The following is a 17,307-nucleotide window of genomic DNA, read 5'->3' as shown; positions in this document are numbered from 1 at the left end:
GGCAGCAAGCGAGCGTTCGAGCTCGGGGTGGCGTGACCTGGCTCCCTGTCAAGCGAGAGCAACGGCCCGCATCCCCTGAGCACTCCTCCCCGCCAAGATCATCTCGGGTTTCGTCCTTCGAGAAGAACGGAGAGAAGCCGGGCATGGCCCGACCGGTTTCTGCACGCGCATCAATGTTGAAGTTCGATCTGGCATTCCGCCCGCTTCGGCCGTGTCTTGTACGTCTCGGGCCGCCGGCGTTGAGAAGGCCTTGTCCAATAGAGTATCGGGAAAGAATGCAATTCATTTTGGAGCGCATAGTATATAGTAATCGCAGGACCAGTGTAGCATTCTCCCTCCTTATGCAGCATACCAGCATACCTACGCGGCGAGGTGCTCTGTACTCTGTAGACGTTCTGTCGTGCCAGCCCCCCCCAATTCCAACACCCGTCTCCTTCTGGAGGGTAGGGATAGCATTACTCGACGGAAGCGCGGAGCGAGCGCCCGGGTTTGAGGTTCGGTCTCCTCCCGGGCTCCGCGGTACTGTCATCCCCGGAGTCCGGAGTCCGGAGCCCAAGCCGGGGCCGGAGCCGGAGCCAGAACCGGAGTCTTTCTCCAGCTCTCCTTAGCGACGATGACTATGTTCACCTGCCGAGAGCGCAATACATGCTTTGCGAGAGAGAAAAAAAAAGAAAAGAAACAAAAAGCCTCTGAGCGCGTCGTGCTCCCAAGCCGGAGCACGTAGCGCAGAAAGAAAACACGGGGCGTTGAAGATCAACCGACCACAGAATTCCACCTCCCCTACTCATCGGTTGCGGCCAGAAGTCACACAGAAAGGGGGGGCGTTCCCCCACGGTCTGCCTGGTGTGCCAATTCCGGAACAAAACAAAGCAGATCTCATCGTTCGGTCAGCCTCCATCCTTGCGCTCGCTGCCGCTTTCTGCAGCCAGGAAAAAAAAGAGACAAAGTCATTCAAAGGTGCATGAATCATCCCGGTTTCTTGTTCGAGTTTCACAGCAGGGTGAACCCCCCAAGCAGCCGGCCGCCCCTCTCACCATGCGACACGACAGCCTCGACGTCGAAAAACAGGCTGCACGGGGGCGCATGCGCTGTCGCAACAGGCGCGTCATGCGATGACGACGACGCTTCTCCCGGCGCGCCCTCTTTCGGGGGGGGGAGGGAAGGAAACCTGGCCTGGTCGGCCCGAGCGCGCAGCCCGAGGGAGTGTCTGGAGGCATCGAATCTTCAACACCCGACCTGCCGAATACGTAGGTACTGCGTAATAAGGGCCAAGAGAAGTATTGTTGCCGATAGGCATCAGCAACAGCACCTGCGCCACACGGTGTGCTTGGGCAGATGTTTCTTCAACCAACCACCCACGGCGTCCCAAAAGGGCAATCACTGGATGTACTCTCTTTTTGTCCTTTTTTTCGGTGTTTTTTTTTTTTTCGTTCCTCGTGTATTTTTATTTTCAAAATAAAACAAAAGAAAAAAAAGAAAAAAAAATAAACAAAAACAAGGAAAGCATAATTAGATGAGGTATCACGGGCAGGAAGCAGAAGGTTGGGTACAATTCGTATTAGTACCGGCAACTCGCCCAATTCCCACCAAGGCTGCCTCGACCCCGTAGCCCTCTCCACCTCCACGAGGTGGACAGGTCAGGTTGGGCGGCCCCGGGGCACATGGACGGGGACCCGGGAGCCACTCGAGCCACCGATCCTTCAACGTTCCCACGTGGCGGAGCCGATTCGACAGGTTCCATACTAAGGAATCTCATGCGGCGTCGATCGCCATGTTTGTCTGGGTTCCGCACTTTCTGTTGCTTCGTCGCTATGGGTACCTGGTGTTGGGCGGCGCGTCGATTTGGTTTCGCCGGCTGCGGCAACAGCCTTGCTGTAATTAGGTGATATTACCGCAGCAGGGTTGGGCAGAGCGAAGCCAAAAAATAATAATAAAAGAGGAAAACAAAAGAGAGCCCGTAAAAACATCTCATCGGCGTTGATTTGTGTCACACAATAGATTCCATCGTCATCGTCATCATCGTCATCACACACACACCCATACACACACACACACACACACACACACACGTCTCAGGGCATGACTTTGTTTGAAATGCGCTGAGAAGCAATCCATTCTTTCTGATGCTGCCGACCCGTCTAACGCTCCACAAGCACCTGCCCAATGCCTCCTGATGTGTGGTTTACCATTCCCCAACGCCGCGGACACCGAAGATGCTTGATCCACAAAGCCAACCGACGTTCCCGTGATTCCCGCGCCTATTTCGCAGGGAAGCCGCGTCGGCCGGCGGATAGTGAATGCTATTGTAACTTTTTCTATTTCCTTTCCTGTTCCCCACCCGTGAGGAGCCCCGAGAAAGTCAGAGAGAGAGAGAGAGAGATTGAATAAAAGAGAGAGATAGATGTGGAGAGCGGGAGAGAGACATGAGCCATACGGCGCACCAAAAAAAGTCTCTCTCCCTCTCCCCCATTCCTCAATTAAAACACGCCGTCCCAGCCAGTTTGCCACTGGTGGGGGGCCGGGGCCTTGACGAGCCCCTCGATATCGCTCGTGACCCAGCCGCCGTAGTAGTCGCCGGGAGGAGCCTGGGCGCGCTCGTTATCGACGTAGCACTCCCAGGGGCCGACGTAAAAGGCGAGCAGGCCCTTGAGGGCCTCGTACTCCTTGGGAGGCTCGTTGTAAGACCAGATGCGGTTGCTGATGATCTCGGAGGCCGAGATGGGGCTCATGATGGCGTAGTAGGTGGCGGCGCCGTGGAACTCGGAGAAGGTCGAGCGCGGCGTGGTGGAGAGAGGAAGGCGGACGCGGCTAGGCGGGACGTAGTAGACTGTTGAAGGGGCCAAGGGACAAACGTCGTTAGCTTTTCGTCTTGTTCCGAGGAGGGGATCGTCCCCGCCGCTCCTCGGGGCGGACGGGGGCTTGGTTGTTGGTGTGGATGTTGTTGGCCGAGGGCGGGGAGGGGAAACAAAAGCAAGGGGAAGAAAACGGACCCGGAGCGTGATGAGCCTCGAGCACCCAGAAGGCCTCGCCGGGAGGGCAGTCGACTAATAGCTGGCCGTGCCACTTGATCTGGATGTGACGGTTTATCCTCTCGACGATTGGCGGACGAGGGAAGGTGCTGACGTTGTGTTTCCGCACGGCCGACATGGTTGCAGGGGACCTAGATACCGTAGGCTGCTCGGTGTGTCTGTGGGAATGGAGAGGTGGGAGTCTCTGGGGGATCCGAGAGGGGATGGGACGAGAGGCTGTAGGGTAGGGTCGGGGTGGGGGAAAAGGGGGAAAGGAGAAAAATCAACCTTTATGTTGTTCCCGAGCCACCGACTGACCGCCGGCAGGTTGAGACTGGCGGGTTAAAAAATCTCAAAACTTTCTTTCTCGACCCATCCATGTGCCTCGAGACAAAGGCGGGTCGGGGGGGGGGGGGGACTGTGGCTTGCCCGGCCCACCGGTACCCACTTTTGCACGCTTCACCAGCTTACACCGAGGGGATGCGGCTGCCCGATGGAGCAAAAATGTTCAGGCCCGGCCGGCCAAGCCCAGGGAGCCTCCAGGGACAGCGCGGCGTCAGCCACAGTGCCGGCCTCGACACCAGCCACAGACATGCGTCATGCGCTGCAGGTCCCGCCAGGATTTCCGAGTCGATCCACGCCTCTTTTACCTTGCCGTGGATCGGAAGCCACCCCCTCCCACCGGTTGCCGCATGTGTCGGTCTAGCCAAGCCCGGCGCCTCGCTGTGCCCGAAACCCCAGCCAAGCCAGGGTCTGGGAACCCCCCTGGTGTCCTTCAGTTAGAGGGGAGGGAGGGGCGGCCGGCCAGAACAGACCTACTATAACGCTGGACACAGGGCACTGGACAGAGGGCGCTGGACAACAGCGGGGGACGGGAGGTAACAGGAGGGCGGACGGACGTTGGCTGAGGTGCCCCGGGGTGATCTGCCTGTCAGGCTGAACCCCCGTTTGCCTCCCCCCCCGTCATCCCGTCATTCGCATCCCGTCATCCCCAAGACAATCCGGGTAACCTGGAATTCATGACCACCTGGACGTGCCGCTATCGCCGACACATCATCATTTTGCATCCTTCAATCCATCCCCAAACGCACCACCCGCAGAACCCCGAACCCGAACCCCGTGCACGCGCTCAACCGGCCAACCTGAACAGACACATACATCCATAATACAGACACACACACACACGCACGCACGCACATACACGCAGACTCTCTCTCTTTCAAACCCAGCTGTCGTCGCCGCTGCTGCCACCGCCACCGCCGCCGCCGCCGACGCCATGTCTAATAACCGGCAGCTTGCGCGTGACTTGCAGATCGAGTTCCAGGCTCGGGTACGCCGCCCCTCCCCCTTGCCCCCGCGCCAGCAGCATCGCGATGCGGTGTGTTGTTGGTGGTGGTGTCGGCTGTCGGTCGTTGCCACGTTCTCGATTGAGCAAGCGGCACGACAGACATGGAATCACCATGGCAGTCTCGAATCTTGTACGCTCTGTAGACTGACACACACGCCCCGCCCCCTCATCTTTCTTTCTCGGTGTTACAGTTCAACGCAAAGCAAGCTCGTCGCGAGGCCCAGAAGGCCGCTAAGCAGGACAACGAACTCAAGAAGCAGATCCAGACCGTACGTTCATCGTCCCCCCCGCCCCCCCGCTTCCCTCCCCCCCCCGGCCTGCCGGCCGGCCGGCCTGGCTATCCGTCCCTTTTCTGCTCTCTCTCTCTCTCTCTCTACCCACCAGGTTCTGGCCACCCCTCCGCAACGCGAAACCGCCTCCACAAGCAACCTGGCAAACCCACATAACAGGACAAACACACAAAACATACATATCGCTAACCCGTGACCGCCGGCCCCGCCGGCCCGCCCCGTTTCTCTCCAGCTCCTCAAAAAGGGCGAGACCGCGCAGGCCGCTCAAAAGGCCCGCATGCTGCTGGCCAAGCAGGCCATCGCGGCGCAGATGGACCAGGCCGCCGACATGGCCGAGCTGTCGCTGGCGCAGATTCAGGCCAACAACGCGCTCAACCGCATGACGGCCATGATGGCGCAGTCGTCGCGCACCATGGCCCGCGCCCAGCGCGCCAACGCCAACCCGGAGCGCACGCTGCTCGCGCTCGAGCAGTTCCGCACCCAGAACGAGGAGTACGCCGTCAGCACGGGAATCTACCAAGACGCCGTCACCCAGAGCGCCAGCGTCCAGGTCAGCGACGACGCCGTCCACGAGCTGCTCGGCAAGCTGGCCGACGACGCCGGCCTCGAGCTCGGCGAGGAGCTGCGCCAGGCCAGCACCAGCAAGGAGGACCCCGTCAAGGAGCCCGAGCCCGTGGCCCCCGAGGTGGAAGACGCCTTGACGCAGCGCTTGAGGGCGCTGCGGGAGTGAGGAGAAAAAAAAAAAAAAACTAGAATCCCCAAGTGACGGTGGTGGTTGGGAAGAAGGGAAGGAAAGGCAAAGAGAAGGAAACGTCAAAGGGGGGAGAGGGAGGGTTGGTGCTGCGTTGAGTTGAGCTGACGATGATGCCAGACCACGTGCAAGGATGAATAAGCGGGAGGTGAAGAGAGACAGACAGAGCAGACAGAGACAAAGAAAGAAAGAAAGAGAGAGAGGTGTGAGGCGGGTGGTGGATGAGATGGGGGAGGAGCATGGTCTCCGAGCAAGACACACACACACACAGACACACACCCGCCCACATACACACACGACACGACACGACATGATGACGATGGCCACGAATGGGCCGGCCGGTGGTTGGGCTAACTGGCTGGCTGGCCAGCGGGCTCGCAGGTTGGGATTGCTTTGCCTTGCCTTGCCTTGCCTTGCCTTGCTTTGCGTTGCTTTGCCTCGACGGCAAACTGGCTGGTGATCGGTGAAGGAAACGGGCTGCGGGCAGGGAATAATGGGGGGCGAGGAAGGGGGAGGGGGGAGGGGGGTTTCTTTGCTGGCGTTTTGGCGTATCGGAGTCCGGAACCCGCGAAATCGAATACGAATTGAGGAGCCTTTTGGTTTGGATTGCTGCGTCTGCGTACACCATGATTCAGATGCTCTCTGGGATCGGGCACACCATATCGCAATAGCGTACAAAGGCGTTTTGCTTTTTTGCTCGCTGAGACACGGTCGGGCCATCTTGTCTTGGCCGATCGACGCGTCAGTCCTGCCCACCGATCCCTCCGTCCCATCTGCTGTGTACTGCGTAGTGTATTACCCTGTTTCCCTCAACCATGGACACGTCAAGCCTGGTGTGTCTCATGCGGTGTGAATGCGCTTCCTATCGTCTTGGTTTCCTTGCCATGTCGTGCAACGCTATCGGGTTTGAGATTTGGCTTGCCAAACCGTCAAAAACAACAACATTTCATCACCCAACAACGCCCTACAGCGGGCATGGCACCCGGCAACCACCACGTCCTCCTTCTCCTCCTCCTCCTCCACCCCCCCCTCCAACCCGCCGCTACCTGACCTCCCGCCCCCGCCTCCAGTCCGGTACGGTCGTCCAGCTCGGGACAACATGCAGCAGCAGCAGCACCACCACCACCACCACCACCAGACGCAACTTTCCAGCGCGATACGAGAGCTTGCCGCTCGTAGCTCGCAGCTCGCAGATCACACATGATCACATTACATATACAAGCTTGCCACGGCCGTGATGTCCCTGCGAATCATCTCCTGCGCGGCCGCCATCTTTTGATAGAGCTCGGGATCGCCGATGATGCGCGCCGCATTCTTCACCTCGCGGCATGTCTCATCGAGCCGGGTGATCGTCCGCACGATGGTGCCCTCGAGCACGTCCGTCAGGTCCGTGATGTTTTTGAAGCTCATGCCCCTCGCCCACTCGTACACCACCTCGACCAGGCCGAAGCGCGGGTGGGAGGTAAAGCCGCCGCCGGCGCCGCCGCCCCCGTTCTGGCCCGTGGCGCTGCCACCCTCGTCGCCCACGTGAGCGACCTGGTGCAGCGTTTGCACGGCGTTGACGCGCTCCGAGATGTCGACGATGGTCTTGATGCCGCGCTCGAGGTTGGCCGTCAGGCGCGGGGTGGACTCGGTCTTTTCCTGGAAGACAAAGGCCGAGAGCAGGGCGGCGATCTCGGCGGGCTCGTAGTCGGCGAGGGCGTTCTCGAGGATGAGCTCGGTGAGGACGAGCTCGTCGCCCGAATGGATCTCGCAGGCCACCTTGCCCTTGAGCTGGATGCGGCTGTCGGCGTCGATGAAGCCCAGGTCGCGCAGAACCAGGATGCGCTGCTCGTAGTCGGGCAGCAGCTGCAGGTTCTGCTCCGACAGGGCCTTGCGGAGCTCCTGGATCTGCGTCTGGATGACCCACTGGTCGTGGCACATGGCGTAGTGCTTGAGAAAGGACTTGCAAGACGCCGCCGGGGAGCGCTGGATGCGCAGCTCCATGTCTCGGCGCTTCGAGGCGGCATCGTGGACGGCTAGCGCCTTGATGCGGCCCAGATCCATCTCGTCCCACATGTCTCGATCCCAAGCCGTGCGGCAGATCTGGTGCAGCTTGTCCTTGGCCTTGGCCTGCGTCTCGCCGCTGCCGAAAATGTCGGGAAGCACGCCCTTGGTGACGTGCTTGGTCAGGCAGACGACGGCGCCCAGCGGGATGTGCAGCGTCTTGGTTGACACGTGCTTGCGGGCCTGCGGCAGGGGGGTCATGTGGCGGCGGAAGGCCGGCACGAAGGGGAGGAGGTCCGTGTCGTTGCGGGCGTCGCGGTTGGTGCGGATCTCGAGAACGTGTAGCGTCGGCTCGGTGGCGCTGCTCTTGATGCTGGCGCCTTCGGCCAGCAGGATGCCCGGGGTGCGCACGCCGTCCTTCATCCAGACGATCAGGCGGCCCGGCTGGAACAGCTTGCGGCCGACGGCGTTGGCGAGCAGCAGGCGGTACAGCTCCTCGGTGAGCTTCTTGTGGTCTTCGCCGGCCTGGTGGCAGTCGTCCATGTGCACGTCGCAGACGGGGCAGGGATCGCGCTTGACCTTGGCCAGGTCCGCCTCGGCCAGCTTGACGCCCTTCTCGTGCTCGGGCAGGAGCTGCTGCGTGGCGTGCTCGGAGAAGCTGCGCTTAATCATCTCTTCGATCTTGAGCGCCTCGACGCGGAGGAGGTTGAGGATCATGTTGTAGGTGAGGCGGAACTGCGAGCGCAGCTTGCTAGGCTCGCCCAGCATCATCTGCCGGAGGTCCCCGACGGGCGGCGCCTCGTCGCCGCCGGGGGGCACGATGATGACGGTGCCGACCGTGTCGAGGCCGCGGCGGCCGGCGCGGCCGGCCATCTGGGTGTACTCGCCGGGGAGCAGGTTGCGGAACGAGTGGCCGTCGTGCTTGCGGTAGCCCGAGAAGACGACGGTCCTGGTCGGCAGGTTCAGGCCCATGGCGAAGGTTTCGGTGGCGAAGAGCACCTTGACCAGCGTCTGGGCGAACAGGATCTCGACGAGCTCCTTGACGATGGGCAGCAGGCCGCCGTGGTGGACGGCGATGCCGCGCGACAGCATCTCGCGCAGGCGGACGATCTGCGGGAGAACGCGGTCCTCGGGCTTGAGGCGGGCGATGGACCGTTCGATAATCATGTGGATGGCGCTCTTCTCCTGGGCCGTGCAGTAGTCCTGGTTGCTCAGGGCGTCGGCGTTCTCCTCGCAGCGCTTCTTGCTGAAGACGAAGATGCAGGCCGGCAGCAGGTTCTGCTTCTTGAGGAACTGCACCATGTGCACCCACAAGGTCCGGTCCTGGGCCGCCGACGTGAAGCCGCCTGGGCGGCCGGTGCGGCCCATGTGGCCCGGAGCGTGGCTCGCCCGCGGGCCCCTCCTCGGCCGCGCTGCTGGCCGCCGCCGCCGCCGCGGCCTCCTCCGCGCTGCTGACCGCCACGACCGCCGCGGCCTCCTCCCTGGGAGCCGCCGCGCGAGGACGAGGACTGCCCGCCGCCGGCCTGCGGGAGCGCCTTTTGCTTGTCCTTGCCTTGGAGGGCCGCGTTGGCATCCTTCCAGCCCTTTTCGAGGAACCTCTTGTCCGAGTCGACGATCTTGTGGATATTCTTGTTGGCCCACAGGTAGTGCTCGAGCGGGACGGGCCGCTTCGGGGTCGAGATGACGTAGATGTCCTTTTGCTTGGTGCGACCGACCCATGAGGCAAACTCGTACGTGTTGGGGACGGTGGCGGACAAGAGAATGAGCGAGACGTGCTCGGGGAGCATGATGATGACCTCTTCCCAGACGACGCCGCGCTCAAAGTCGTTGACGTAGTGGACCTCGTCAAAGATGACGAACTCGACGTCGCGGATCAGGTCGGCGCCGCGGTAGAGCATGCTGCGCAGAATCTCGGTGGTCATGATGAGGCAGCTGGCCTCGGGGTTGATCTGGACGTCGCCCGTGAGGATGCCGACCTCGTCAAAGGTCTGGCGGAAGTCGCGGAACTTTTGGTTGCTCAGGGCCTTGATGGGCGACGTGTAGATGGCCTTGGTCATGTGCCTGGCGGCGAGGGCGATGGCGTACTCGGCGACGACGGTCTTGCCGGCCGAGGTGTGGGCGGCGACGAAGACGGAGTCGCCGTTTTCGAGGTGGTAGATGGCCTCCTTCTGGAACGTGTCGAGCTCGAAGGGCCACTCGCGGGCCATGTCGGGCACCAGCTCGCGGAAGTTTGGCATGTCGCGGTTGATGTCGACCATGTGCGCCCACTCGCGGCCGGCCTTCCTAGCGCTGGACGCGGCAAGGGTGCCCCGGGGTTCCAAGGCGGGGAATTCGACGGGGAGGATCGAGTCGATATCCTCCATGTCGTCTTGTTCTTCTTCTTCTTCTTCTTCCGCTTCAGGGGTGCCGTGCCCGTCGCCGCCGGCGCGCGGCTTCTCACCGGTCTCGTCCTCGTTCTCGTCCCCGCCGGGGGCAGCCTCAGGCTCTTGGTCGAGCACCTGTTCTACCTCCTTGGCCTGCCGCTCGCTTTCGGCATCGGCGAGCTTCCTCCGCTTGCTGAAGTCGATGCCGCGGGACAAGCCGGGGGCGACCTCCAGCAGGCCGCCCTCGCCGAGGGTGATGACCTTTTCTAGCTTCTTGCGGGTATCGGAGCCGTTTCCGGCCGCGGAGGCGGAGGTGCGCATCTGGTCCTCGAGGGCGGCGGCCGACTCGATGCTGTCGAGGCCGCCGGGGGTAAAGGGGAAGAAGCCGGCGCCGCCTCGCACGAAGTCGGTCCTGGCGGCAGGCTTCCGCAGCATCGAGGTGCTGTTCTTGGCGGTGGCGTGCGAGGCCGGGACGGTGACATGACGGTAGCCCGTGACGCGGCCCTCGAGGCCGTGGCGGACGAAGCGGGTGACGGTGCGGGACTGGGTCGGGGCGATGCGGAAGAGGAGGGAGTAGTCGATGGGGGCGTCCCAGCGTTGCTGAACACGGTCGAGCCAGTCGGTCGAGAAGACGGGCGAGGGGGCCAGATACTTGGCCTCGAGGTCGGCACGCAGCTGGTCGAGGTCCTGGACCTGGGGTTTGGGCGGGACGACTCTGTCGAGGATGTCATCGATGGGGTCGAAGGAAGAGGCGCCGTCGTTGTCGTCGTTGTTGTTGTCGAAGTGCAGCCGTTGCATGGCTGCGCTCAATTCCGAAGCCATGACGGAGAGGTGGGGGGGGAGGTCGTGGCCGTCGGAATGAGCCCGGTCAGATAGGTAGGTAGGCGGGTACCTAGGTATGACGATGGCGGTGAGATGGGGGCGGGATCCGAGACAAGCAGAGTCCGAACATGGATGGTCCGGTGAGGTTGAGGGGGGGGGAAGGGAGAGGAGGGAGTGAAGTTGTGTTGGAGATGAAGTTGGAGAGCTTTGTCGTGCTTCAGCCTAGAAACAGCTTCAGGTTGTTGTTTCCTGGATGGAGATGGGACTTGTGGTTTTAGTGGGGCGTGGGGTCGGGTTCCTTCTGGGACTGCAGGTGGGACTGCCCGAATGGAAGCTAACTAGTGGGGTAGCCAACTACTCCACTGTCAAAACGGCTGGCAGGCGGGCAGGCGGCATGGAGGGCGGCGGGGGAGGGGCTCAAGGGGCGGGAGATTCCCCAATTGGATTGGGTAACTACACTTGACTGCCCTGTACCTTGGTCATCTTCCAGGTTCAGGTAGGTACCTGGTAGGTAGGTACCTCCTATAATACAACACTCACTTCACTGCCACAGGCTCCAAAATAGAAAAAGAAAAGAAACAAAATAAAGACTGGTTGATGCAACAATGATTGGCATGTTTACAGTATGTATGTAGTTATTTGATGGCCTCTTGGGGTTCCCAACCTACACATCACCCAGGTAAGTTTCCTTCCGGTAAGGTACCTCCTCTCTTATCTGGGTCCGGTACCAGGTGGTTACTGCATACATACATACAGCACATCATGTCTGCCTCCCCGGGGACTCCATTCCAGGGAGGGGATCCGTTCCATAGGAACCATCTCTGCCACTGTAGAGGTACCTTGCTTAGAACCACCCGTGTGGGTACCAATCTAGAGATCCAAGGTACCTAGCGGCTGCTGTTTCCAGCTCCCCTCCCCCATCCCTCCGGGCCGCCTAGCCAGGTCACTCCCTACTCCAAGCTCTCCTTGAGCGCGTTGTTCACCGGCGCCGGGGCGGCGGGCCCCTCGGGCGTCACGTACGCCTTGGACATGCCGCCGTCCACCACGAAGTCCGCGCCGTTGACGAAGCTGCTCTCGTCGCTGGCCAGGAACACGACGGCGTGCGCCTGCTCCACCGCCTCGCCGAACCGGCCCGTCGGGAAGTGCACCTCGCGCCGGAACCGCTTGGCCTGGTCGTCGCCGAGCCAGTCCTGCAGCAGCGGCGTGTTGAGCGGCGCCGGGCACAGGCTGTTGAACCGGAACCCCTCGCGGGCGTGCACGATGGCGAGCTCGCGCGTCAGGGCCAGCACGGCGCCCTTGCTGGCCGTGTAGGCGAGCTGCGGCGTCGCCGACCCGACCAGCGCCACCACCGACGCCGTGTTGATGATGCTGCCCTTGGCCTTGCCGTGCCGCCGCAGCGCCAGCACCGCGTGCTTGCACCCGTACCACACGCCCTTGACGTTGATGTTGTGCGTCAGGTCCCAGATGGCCTCGGGCGTGTCGAGCGCGTCGGCGTCCTGCGCGTGCATGATGCCCGCGTTGTTGAAGATGACGTCGAGGCCGCCCCAGGCGTCGAGGTGCTCCACGGCCGCCTGGACGTCGGCCTCCTTGGACACGTCGCAGACCTACCAGGCGTCATGTCAGAAATTCCGCAAAGAGGCATGCGAAAGATGAGTGTGACGCCTACCTTGGCCTCCACGCGGCCCGCCCCAGGCACCAGCTGCTTGACCTTGGCCAGCGCCCGGTCGAGGGCTTCTTGCGAGATGTCCGCCATGAGCACGTTGGCGCCCTCCTTGGCGAAGAGGATGCTGGTCTCGAGACCAATGCCGCTGTTGGGGTGGTCGGGTTGCGTCAGCTTGGGTCATCTTCCATGAGAGGAGAGGGAGAGTCTTGTTTCAGGGTTAGGGATGCAGCGTACCCGGCGGCACCGGTGATGACGGCATTCTTGCCAGCCAGACGCCCACGGCCCGAAGAGGACATGGTGAGAGTGGGTGGTTGACAGCAGTTGAGGAGCGTCAAGAAGGAAACAAAAAAAAATCCGTGTTGAATGGATGACGAAGTGGCGTTTTGCTGGTTGCCCCAGGTTGGTAAGCGAGGTACCTTAGGTTGGTAATTAATGTATGTAAGGCCGGAGGTGTTTGGTGTTGAGGGGCACGCGGGGTATCAAGAGAGAGCGAGAGAGAGATAAGGCCCCAATGCAGTTAGGTTGGCGGTCAGCGCATGCGGTGCAGGTGGATCAAGGGGTTTGGGTCATGGGATCCCTCCGGCGGGCCCCCCTCGCCCAGTGGCAGTCGGGTCGGGCTCTGTGTTTCGGATCGTCAGGCCGATGGCATCCGACGGGACCTGCTGGAACAATGACGGGACTTGATTCCCATGAGGCCTTAGGGCTGGGCCTGGGGCTGGGGGAGGGAGAGGGGGGTCCGATGTGACCTTGACCTTACCGTGTACACGTACTAGTACTTGCAGAATCTTTACCTCGATGAACAAGGACAGGGCAGGAAAGGACATGAAAATTGGATTTTGTTTATTTCTTTTCCCTTTCATCTGTACAGACACCGGAGCATGTACTGTGTATGCTAGCGGCACATGCGCTGTGGCTTCTCCACCCACTCTCACTCCACGAGCCAAGGGTAACGAGATGACTAGCTAGCTTGCTACCGTAGCCAAGATACATCGTACCTTCAGGTAGCTCTCTCTACCTGCTCGGTAGGTAGGTAGATACACAGCATGCCGGGATACAGTACACCGTCCATATAACAACAAGCTCTCCCCCTACCTATACCCACCAACCGAAGGTAGGGAATTTTAAAACTGATTCTCGGTATTACCCTCGCCCATGCTCTTGCTCCCCGAGCTGCCGCTCTGAATGTGGCCCAGCACCGCGTCCACGTACTGGGCGCCGCTCCACTTTTGGTGCGTCAGCACGTCCACGCCGAGGTCCTTCTCCTTCCTCTGCACCAGCTCCACGTACGCCTTCATGCCGTCCTCCTTGAACCGCCGCGCCAGCTCGTTGCTCGCGGCCGCCGTGCTGTGCAGGCCCGCCAGGCTCACGAGCTGCAGCACGAACCCCTCGCGGGCGATGTCCCAGACGAACGACTTGAGCGTCTCCTCGGTGAAGCCGTGCGCCATCCAGTTGAACGACGGCGACAGGTTGTACACGAGCGGCTTGCGCGGGAACCGGGACCGCACGGCCCGCCCCAGGTCCGCCGCCACCTGCACGTTGGGGTCGCCCGTCTCGACCCAGAGCATGTCGGCGTACGGCGCGAACGCCAGCGCCCGCTTGGTCGCCGCCGCCATGCCCTTCTTGAAGTGGTAGAAGCCCTCGCGCGTCCGCGGCACGTCCCAGCTCCAGTACACCGGCCGGCCGGGCGTCGCCTCCTCGGCGAGCCGGCGGCGCTGCGAGATGGGCATGTCGCGGTCGGCGGCCACCGCGTCCGCGTACCGCCGGACGGCCGCCTCGGGGGCGCCGCAGGCGGCGAAGTGGGCGGCGGCGGCCTCGTCGAACGTCACCAGCCGGGTGCTCTTGACCCACTGCGCCTCGTACGCGTCAATCTCGGCGCCCGAGGCCCCGCGGGCCTCCATGGCGGCGAGCGTCTCGGCGATGGGCTCGACGGCCAGGTCGGCGACGCCGAGGATGAACTCGTGGTCGCGCGCGTCGACGGCCGACGAGAGCAGCTTGCCGCTCTCGCTGTCGGTGCGCGCGATGAGGATGTTCTCGGTGCCCATGACGTCCCACTGGAACCGCGCCGCCTTGAGGCGCGAGATGTGCTCGCCCGTGGGCACGAGCACCTTGCCGGCCAGGTGGCCGCACTTCTTGCCGCCGTGCATCTGGTCCTCAAAGTGCACCGCCGCCGCGCCGTTCTCGGCGAACAGCTTGGCCAGCTTCATGACCGCCGTGAGGCCGCCGTGGCCCGTGTCGCCGTCGGCCACGATGGGGCGGAAGTAGTCCACGTAGGGGGTCCGCGCGCGCTCCTCGGGCGACATCTTGGACCGCAGGAACCAGTGCTTGCGGTCGTGCATGCTCTGCGCCTTGAACAGGCGCTGCACCTGGTTCGGCACCGTGTTGTACGGGTAGTCGCCAAAGTCGGGCGACACCTCGTTGGTGGTGGTCAGCAGCGACGAGCACGCCCACCCGGACACGTAGAGCACCTCCTGGTGAGGCGCTTGCTGCGTCATCTGGATCGGGTCGATGGCGCCCAGCGTGTGGATGGGCTGCCCCGCCGCCTCGCGCTCCCGCACCAGGTTCCACAGCTTGCGGGCCGTCACCGAGCTGGGGTACGACTGCTGCAGCGACCCGCGCTTGCTGACCACGTCGGCGGCCGTCCAGTCGCGCTTGATGCCCGCGAACCGGTCCGACGCCCACCAGGCCTCGACCTCGCGGACCTGTTGCTCGTGGAGGGCCTCCTCGGCGGCCCCGGCCTTTTCCGACTCGGGGAGCAGCTGGTACGAAGCGCTCAGGGCGCTGGACGGGAGCGGCGGGTCGACGGGCGGGAGGGAAGCCATGCTGCGGGACGCGGACAGGAACCGACGGGAGACGGCGGCGGCGGCGGCGGCGGCGGCGACGGCGGGATGGGAAACGGAGGTGCAGCGGGAGACGAGCTGGGCCGAAGCCGACGGTGCCGACGTCACGGTGCGCCGGGGCACGCGGGTAGCCAGTGTGCGCAGCATCGAGCCGCCAAGGGGGTCAATCAATCGAGGGCGAGCAGGTAAGTTGCGTGCCGAGCCCTGCTGGTTTTTTCCTTTGGCAAGACGCAAGCGGATGGATCGATTGCCAAGCTTTTAATCGGTGTCTGAGTCAACGTAGTGTTCGAGTGGGAGTGTGGTCGGTGGTGGTGGTGGTGACGTTATAGTATAGTGGTATTTTTGTTGGAGAGGATGCGCTGCCACTGCGCCGAGCCGAAGGTGGGGTCCGAAGCTAGCCGGACTGGGACCGGGGTCTGAGCCGGGGCTCTCGGTTTAACGGAGCTAGCTCGGCCTTGGATTGGCCCAGAGCCCGGACATCGCCGGATCCGAAGGGGTGAGCTTCGGACGCCTTCTGGACGGCGGCAAAGGCGGATATTATACGTTTGTCAGCAGCATGGCATACTGCGTAGGCTGCCAAATACGCTTAGGAGATGCCTCAGCAACATGACACAGCGCACAGAAAAGGGACGGATGCATCGTGAGCCCTCCATCCATGTCTTTGGCTCGTGGTCGTCATACAAGTCGTCGCGACGCTCGAAACGCTTTACCAGAGACCCTCCATCTCGGCCAAAACTGCCTCGTCGTCCTCATAATCGTCAGTTTTATTCCCGCCGCCACTTTGCCCCGGCGGAGCGCCCTTTGCGCCGTTGGACGGCGGCCCCGCAGCGGCCTCTGCTTCAGCCATGAGCGCATCCAGGTCGTCGGCTTCATCGGGCGCTGCCGCCGGTGCTGGTTCCTTCGGCTTGCCGTCGCCAAAGATGCTGCCGCCGTTGGCAGCAGGTTGAACGGGTCGAGGCGGAGCGGTGGCTTCCTCTGCTTCTCTTATAAGCGCTTCCAGGTAATCATCATCATCATTCTCATCGCGCGGCCCTCCGGGCCCGCCGCCAAAAATGCTCCGTGAGGGTGCCGCGGGTGCTGGCTTGGGCGCCGGAGCTGTGCTGGGTTGACCCTCCACCTCGGCCATGAGCGCATCCAGCTCATCATCGTCAGGCATATCGTTGCCTGCAGGCTTCGCCGTCGTCGCCGGCCGCAGCGGCGTCGCGTTGTAGAGATCGTCATCAGCCACCGGATCTTGATTGTCCGCCGCAGGCGTCTTGGCACGCTGTTGCGTCGCCGAAGCAGCCTTCTCAAAGACGGGCGCGACCCGCTCTGCCTGCTGCGCGACGGCCGGTCGGGTATGGATGCGGTTGTCTTCTTCAAAGATATCGTTGTCGGCTTCGGCGGCCTTGGGCTTGCCCTCGTCGATCCACTTCAAGCGTGCGTTCCGCATGGTCGTCTTGTGACCCGTCTTCTCCACCATGGCGAGGGCGTCGAGAAAGGTGGCCTTGGGGTAGAGGTCATCGAGCCAGGCTTGGTAGAAGGAAAGGAGCCGGGCGGCGTCGTCAAACTGGGGCGGGCTTGTTAGACTGGGCTGAGAGCTACGTCGAACGTCGTACGTCGTACGCCGTACGTCGTGGGGAGAAGAAAGCAATGCGGTACCTCGTAGCCTTTGCCCTTGAACTTGAGCCGGGGGCCCATCTTGCGCAGTTTGGGAATTCCCTTGTCAGAGAGCAGACTGGACGTCGGTCAGCAGGACTCCTGGGAGCAGCGGGGGACATGCCCTGGTACGGACCGGGCCTCGTCGAGCTTCACCCGGGGCACCCTGGGCTTCCGCTTCAGATTGAGCTCATCGTCAACCCCCAAGACATCCTTCTTCTTCTCGGGCTCCTTGGACTTGTCCTTCTTCCCCGGCTCGGGGCTCTGGGAGCCGAACAGATCGTCTTGGTCCCAATCGGCCAGGTAGTCGTCGACGAAGTTGCCGCCGTTCTCGGCCGGCCTTGAAGCTGTTGTCGCGGGCATGGCCACTGGAATTCAACGTTTCCGTCCCGAGCGTTCAAAGGGAGGGCGATGTGTTGGAAGGAGATATTTTCGGGGTGCACGGAGCGGGTTGCGGCTGTTTGCTCTGGAGGAGGACCCAAGGGTTGAAACCGGGGGACGCGTCCAATGGCAGCGGACGCGACGTGCCACGCGCCGCTGATTGATTGATGGAGCGATTGATTGATGGAGCAGATGTGGCGGTGTATGTGGCGGTAGGTGT

General features: G+C 62.3%; 6 protein-coding genes across 6 annotated transcripts; 1 reads left to right on the top strand and 5 right to left on the bottom strand.

Annotated features, from left to right (window-relative positions):
• Nucleotides 1-2,477: 2,477 nt before the first annotated feature.
• On the bottom strand, nt 2,478-3,147 carry VTJ83DRAFT_1524 (uncharacterized protein; the record flags this gene model as incomplete). Its single annotated transcript, XM_071007693.1, has 2 exons — nt 2,478-2,827; nt 2,991-3,147. The coding sequence occupies 2 exons, from the start codon at nt 3,145-3,147 to the stop codon at nt 2,478-2,480; spliced, it is 507 nt and encodes a 168-aa protein (XP_070868064.1).
• A 1,137-nt stretch (nt 3,148-4,284) lies between these two features.
• On the top strand, nt 4,285-5,376 carry VTJ83DRAFT_1523 (uncharacterized protein; the record flags this gene model as incomplete). The annotated part of the gene is made up of 3 exons (XM_071007692.1): nt 4,285-4,338; nt 4,548-4,625; nt 4,879-5,376. 3 exons carry the CDS (start codon nt 4,285-4,287, stop codon nt 5,374-5,376), a joined length of 630 nt encoding a protein of 209 aa, XP_070868063.1.
• Nucleotides 5,377-6,606: 1,230 nt separating this feature from the next.
• Nucleotides 6,607-10,568, bottom strand: VTJ83DRAFT_1522 (uncharacterized protein; the record flags this gene model as incomplete). The annotated part of the gene is made up of 2 exons (XM_071007691.1): nt 6,607-8,729; nt 8,840-10,568. The coding sequence occupies 2 exons, from the start codon at nt 10,566-10,568 to the stop codon at nt 6,607-6,609; spliced, it is 3,852 nt and encodes a 1,283-aa protein (XP_070868062.1).
• A 950-nt stretch (nt 10,569-11,518) lies between these two features.
• Nucleotides 11,519-12,527, bottom strand: VTJ83DRAFT_1521 (uncharacterized protein; the record flags this gene model as incomplete). Its single annotated transcript, XM_071007690.1, has 3 exons — nt 11,519-12,172; nt 12,235-12,376; nt 12,466-12,527. The coding sequence occupies 3 exons, from the start codon at nt 12,525-12,527 to the stop codon at nt 11,519-11,521; spliced, it is 858 nt and encodes a 285-aa protein (XP_070868061.1).
• An 825-nt stretch (nt 12,528-13,352) lies between these two features.
• VTJ83DRAFT_1520 (uncharacterized protein) lies at nt 13,353-15,215 on the bottom strand (the record flags this gene model as incomplete). The annotated part of the gene is made up of 1 exon (XM_071007689.1): nt 13,353-15,215. One exon carries the CDS (start codon nt 15,213-15,215, stop codon nt 13,353-13,355), a length of 1,863 nt encoding a protein of 620 aa, XP_070868060.1.
• Nucleotides 15,216-15,774: 559 nt separating this feature from the next.
• Nucleotides 15,775-17,069, bottom strand: VTJ83DRAFT_1519 (uncharacterized protein; the record flags this gene model as incomplete). The annotated part of the gene is made up of 3 exons (XM_071007687.1): nt 15,775-16,617; nt 16,710-16,785; nt 16,843-17,069. 3 exons carry the CDS (start codon nt 17,067-17,069, stop codon nt 15,775-15,777), a joined length of 1,146 nt encoding a protein of 381 aa, XP_070868059.1.
• Nucleotides 17,070-17,307: the final 238 nt, after the last annotated feature.

Source organism: Remersonia thermophila, chromosome 2 (assembly GCF_042764415.1).
Source record: "Remersonia thermophila strain ATCC 22073 chromosome 2, whole genome shotgun sequence".
In the NCBI taxonomy this organism is placed as follows: Eukaryota; Fungi; Ascomycota; class Sordariomycetes; order Sordariales; family Chaetomiaceae; genus Remersonia; species Remersonia thermophila.
The sequence above is the reverse complement of the archived record's forward strand: the minus strand, read 5'-3'. Positions and strand labels throughout refer to the sequence as shown.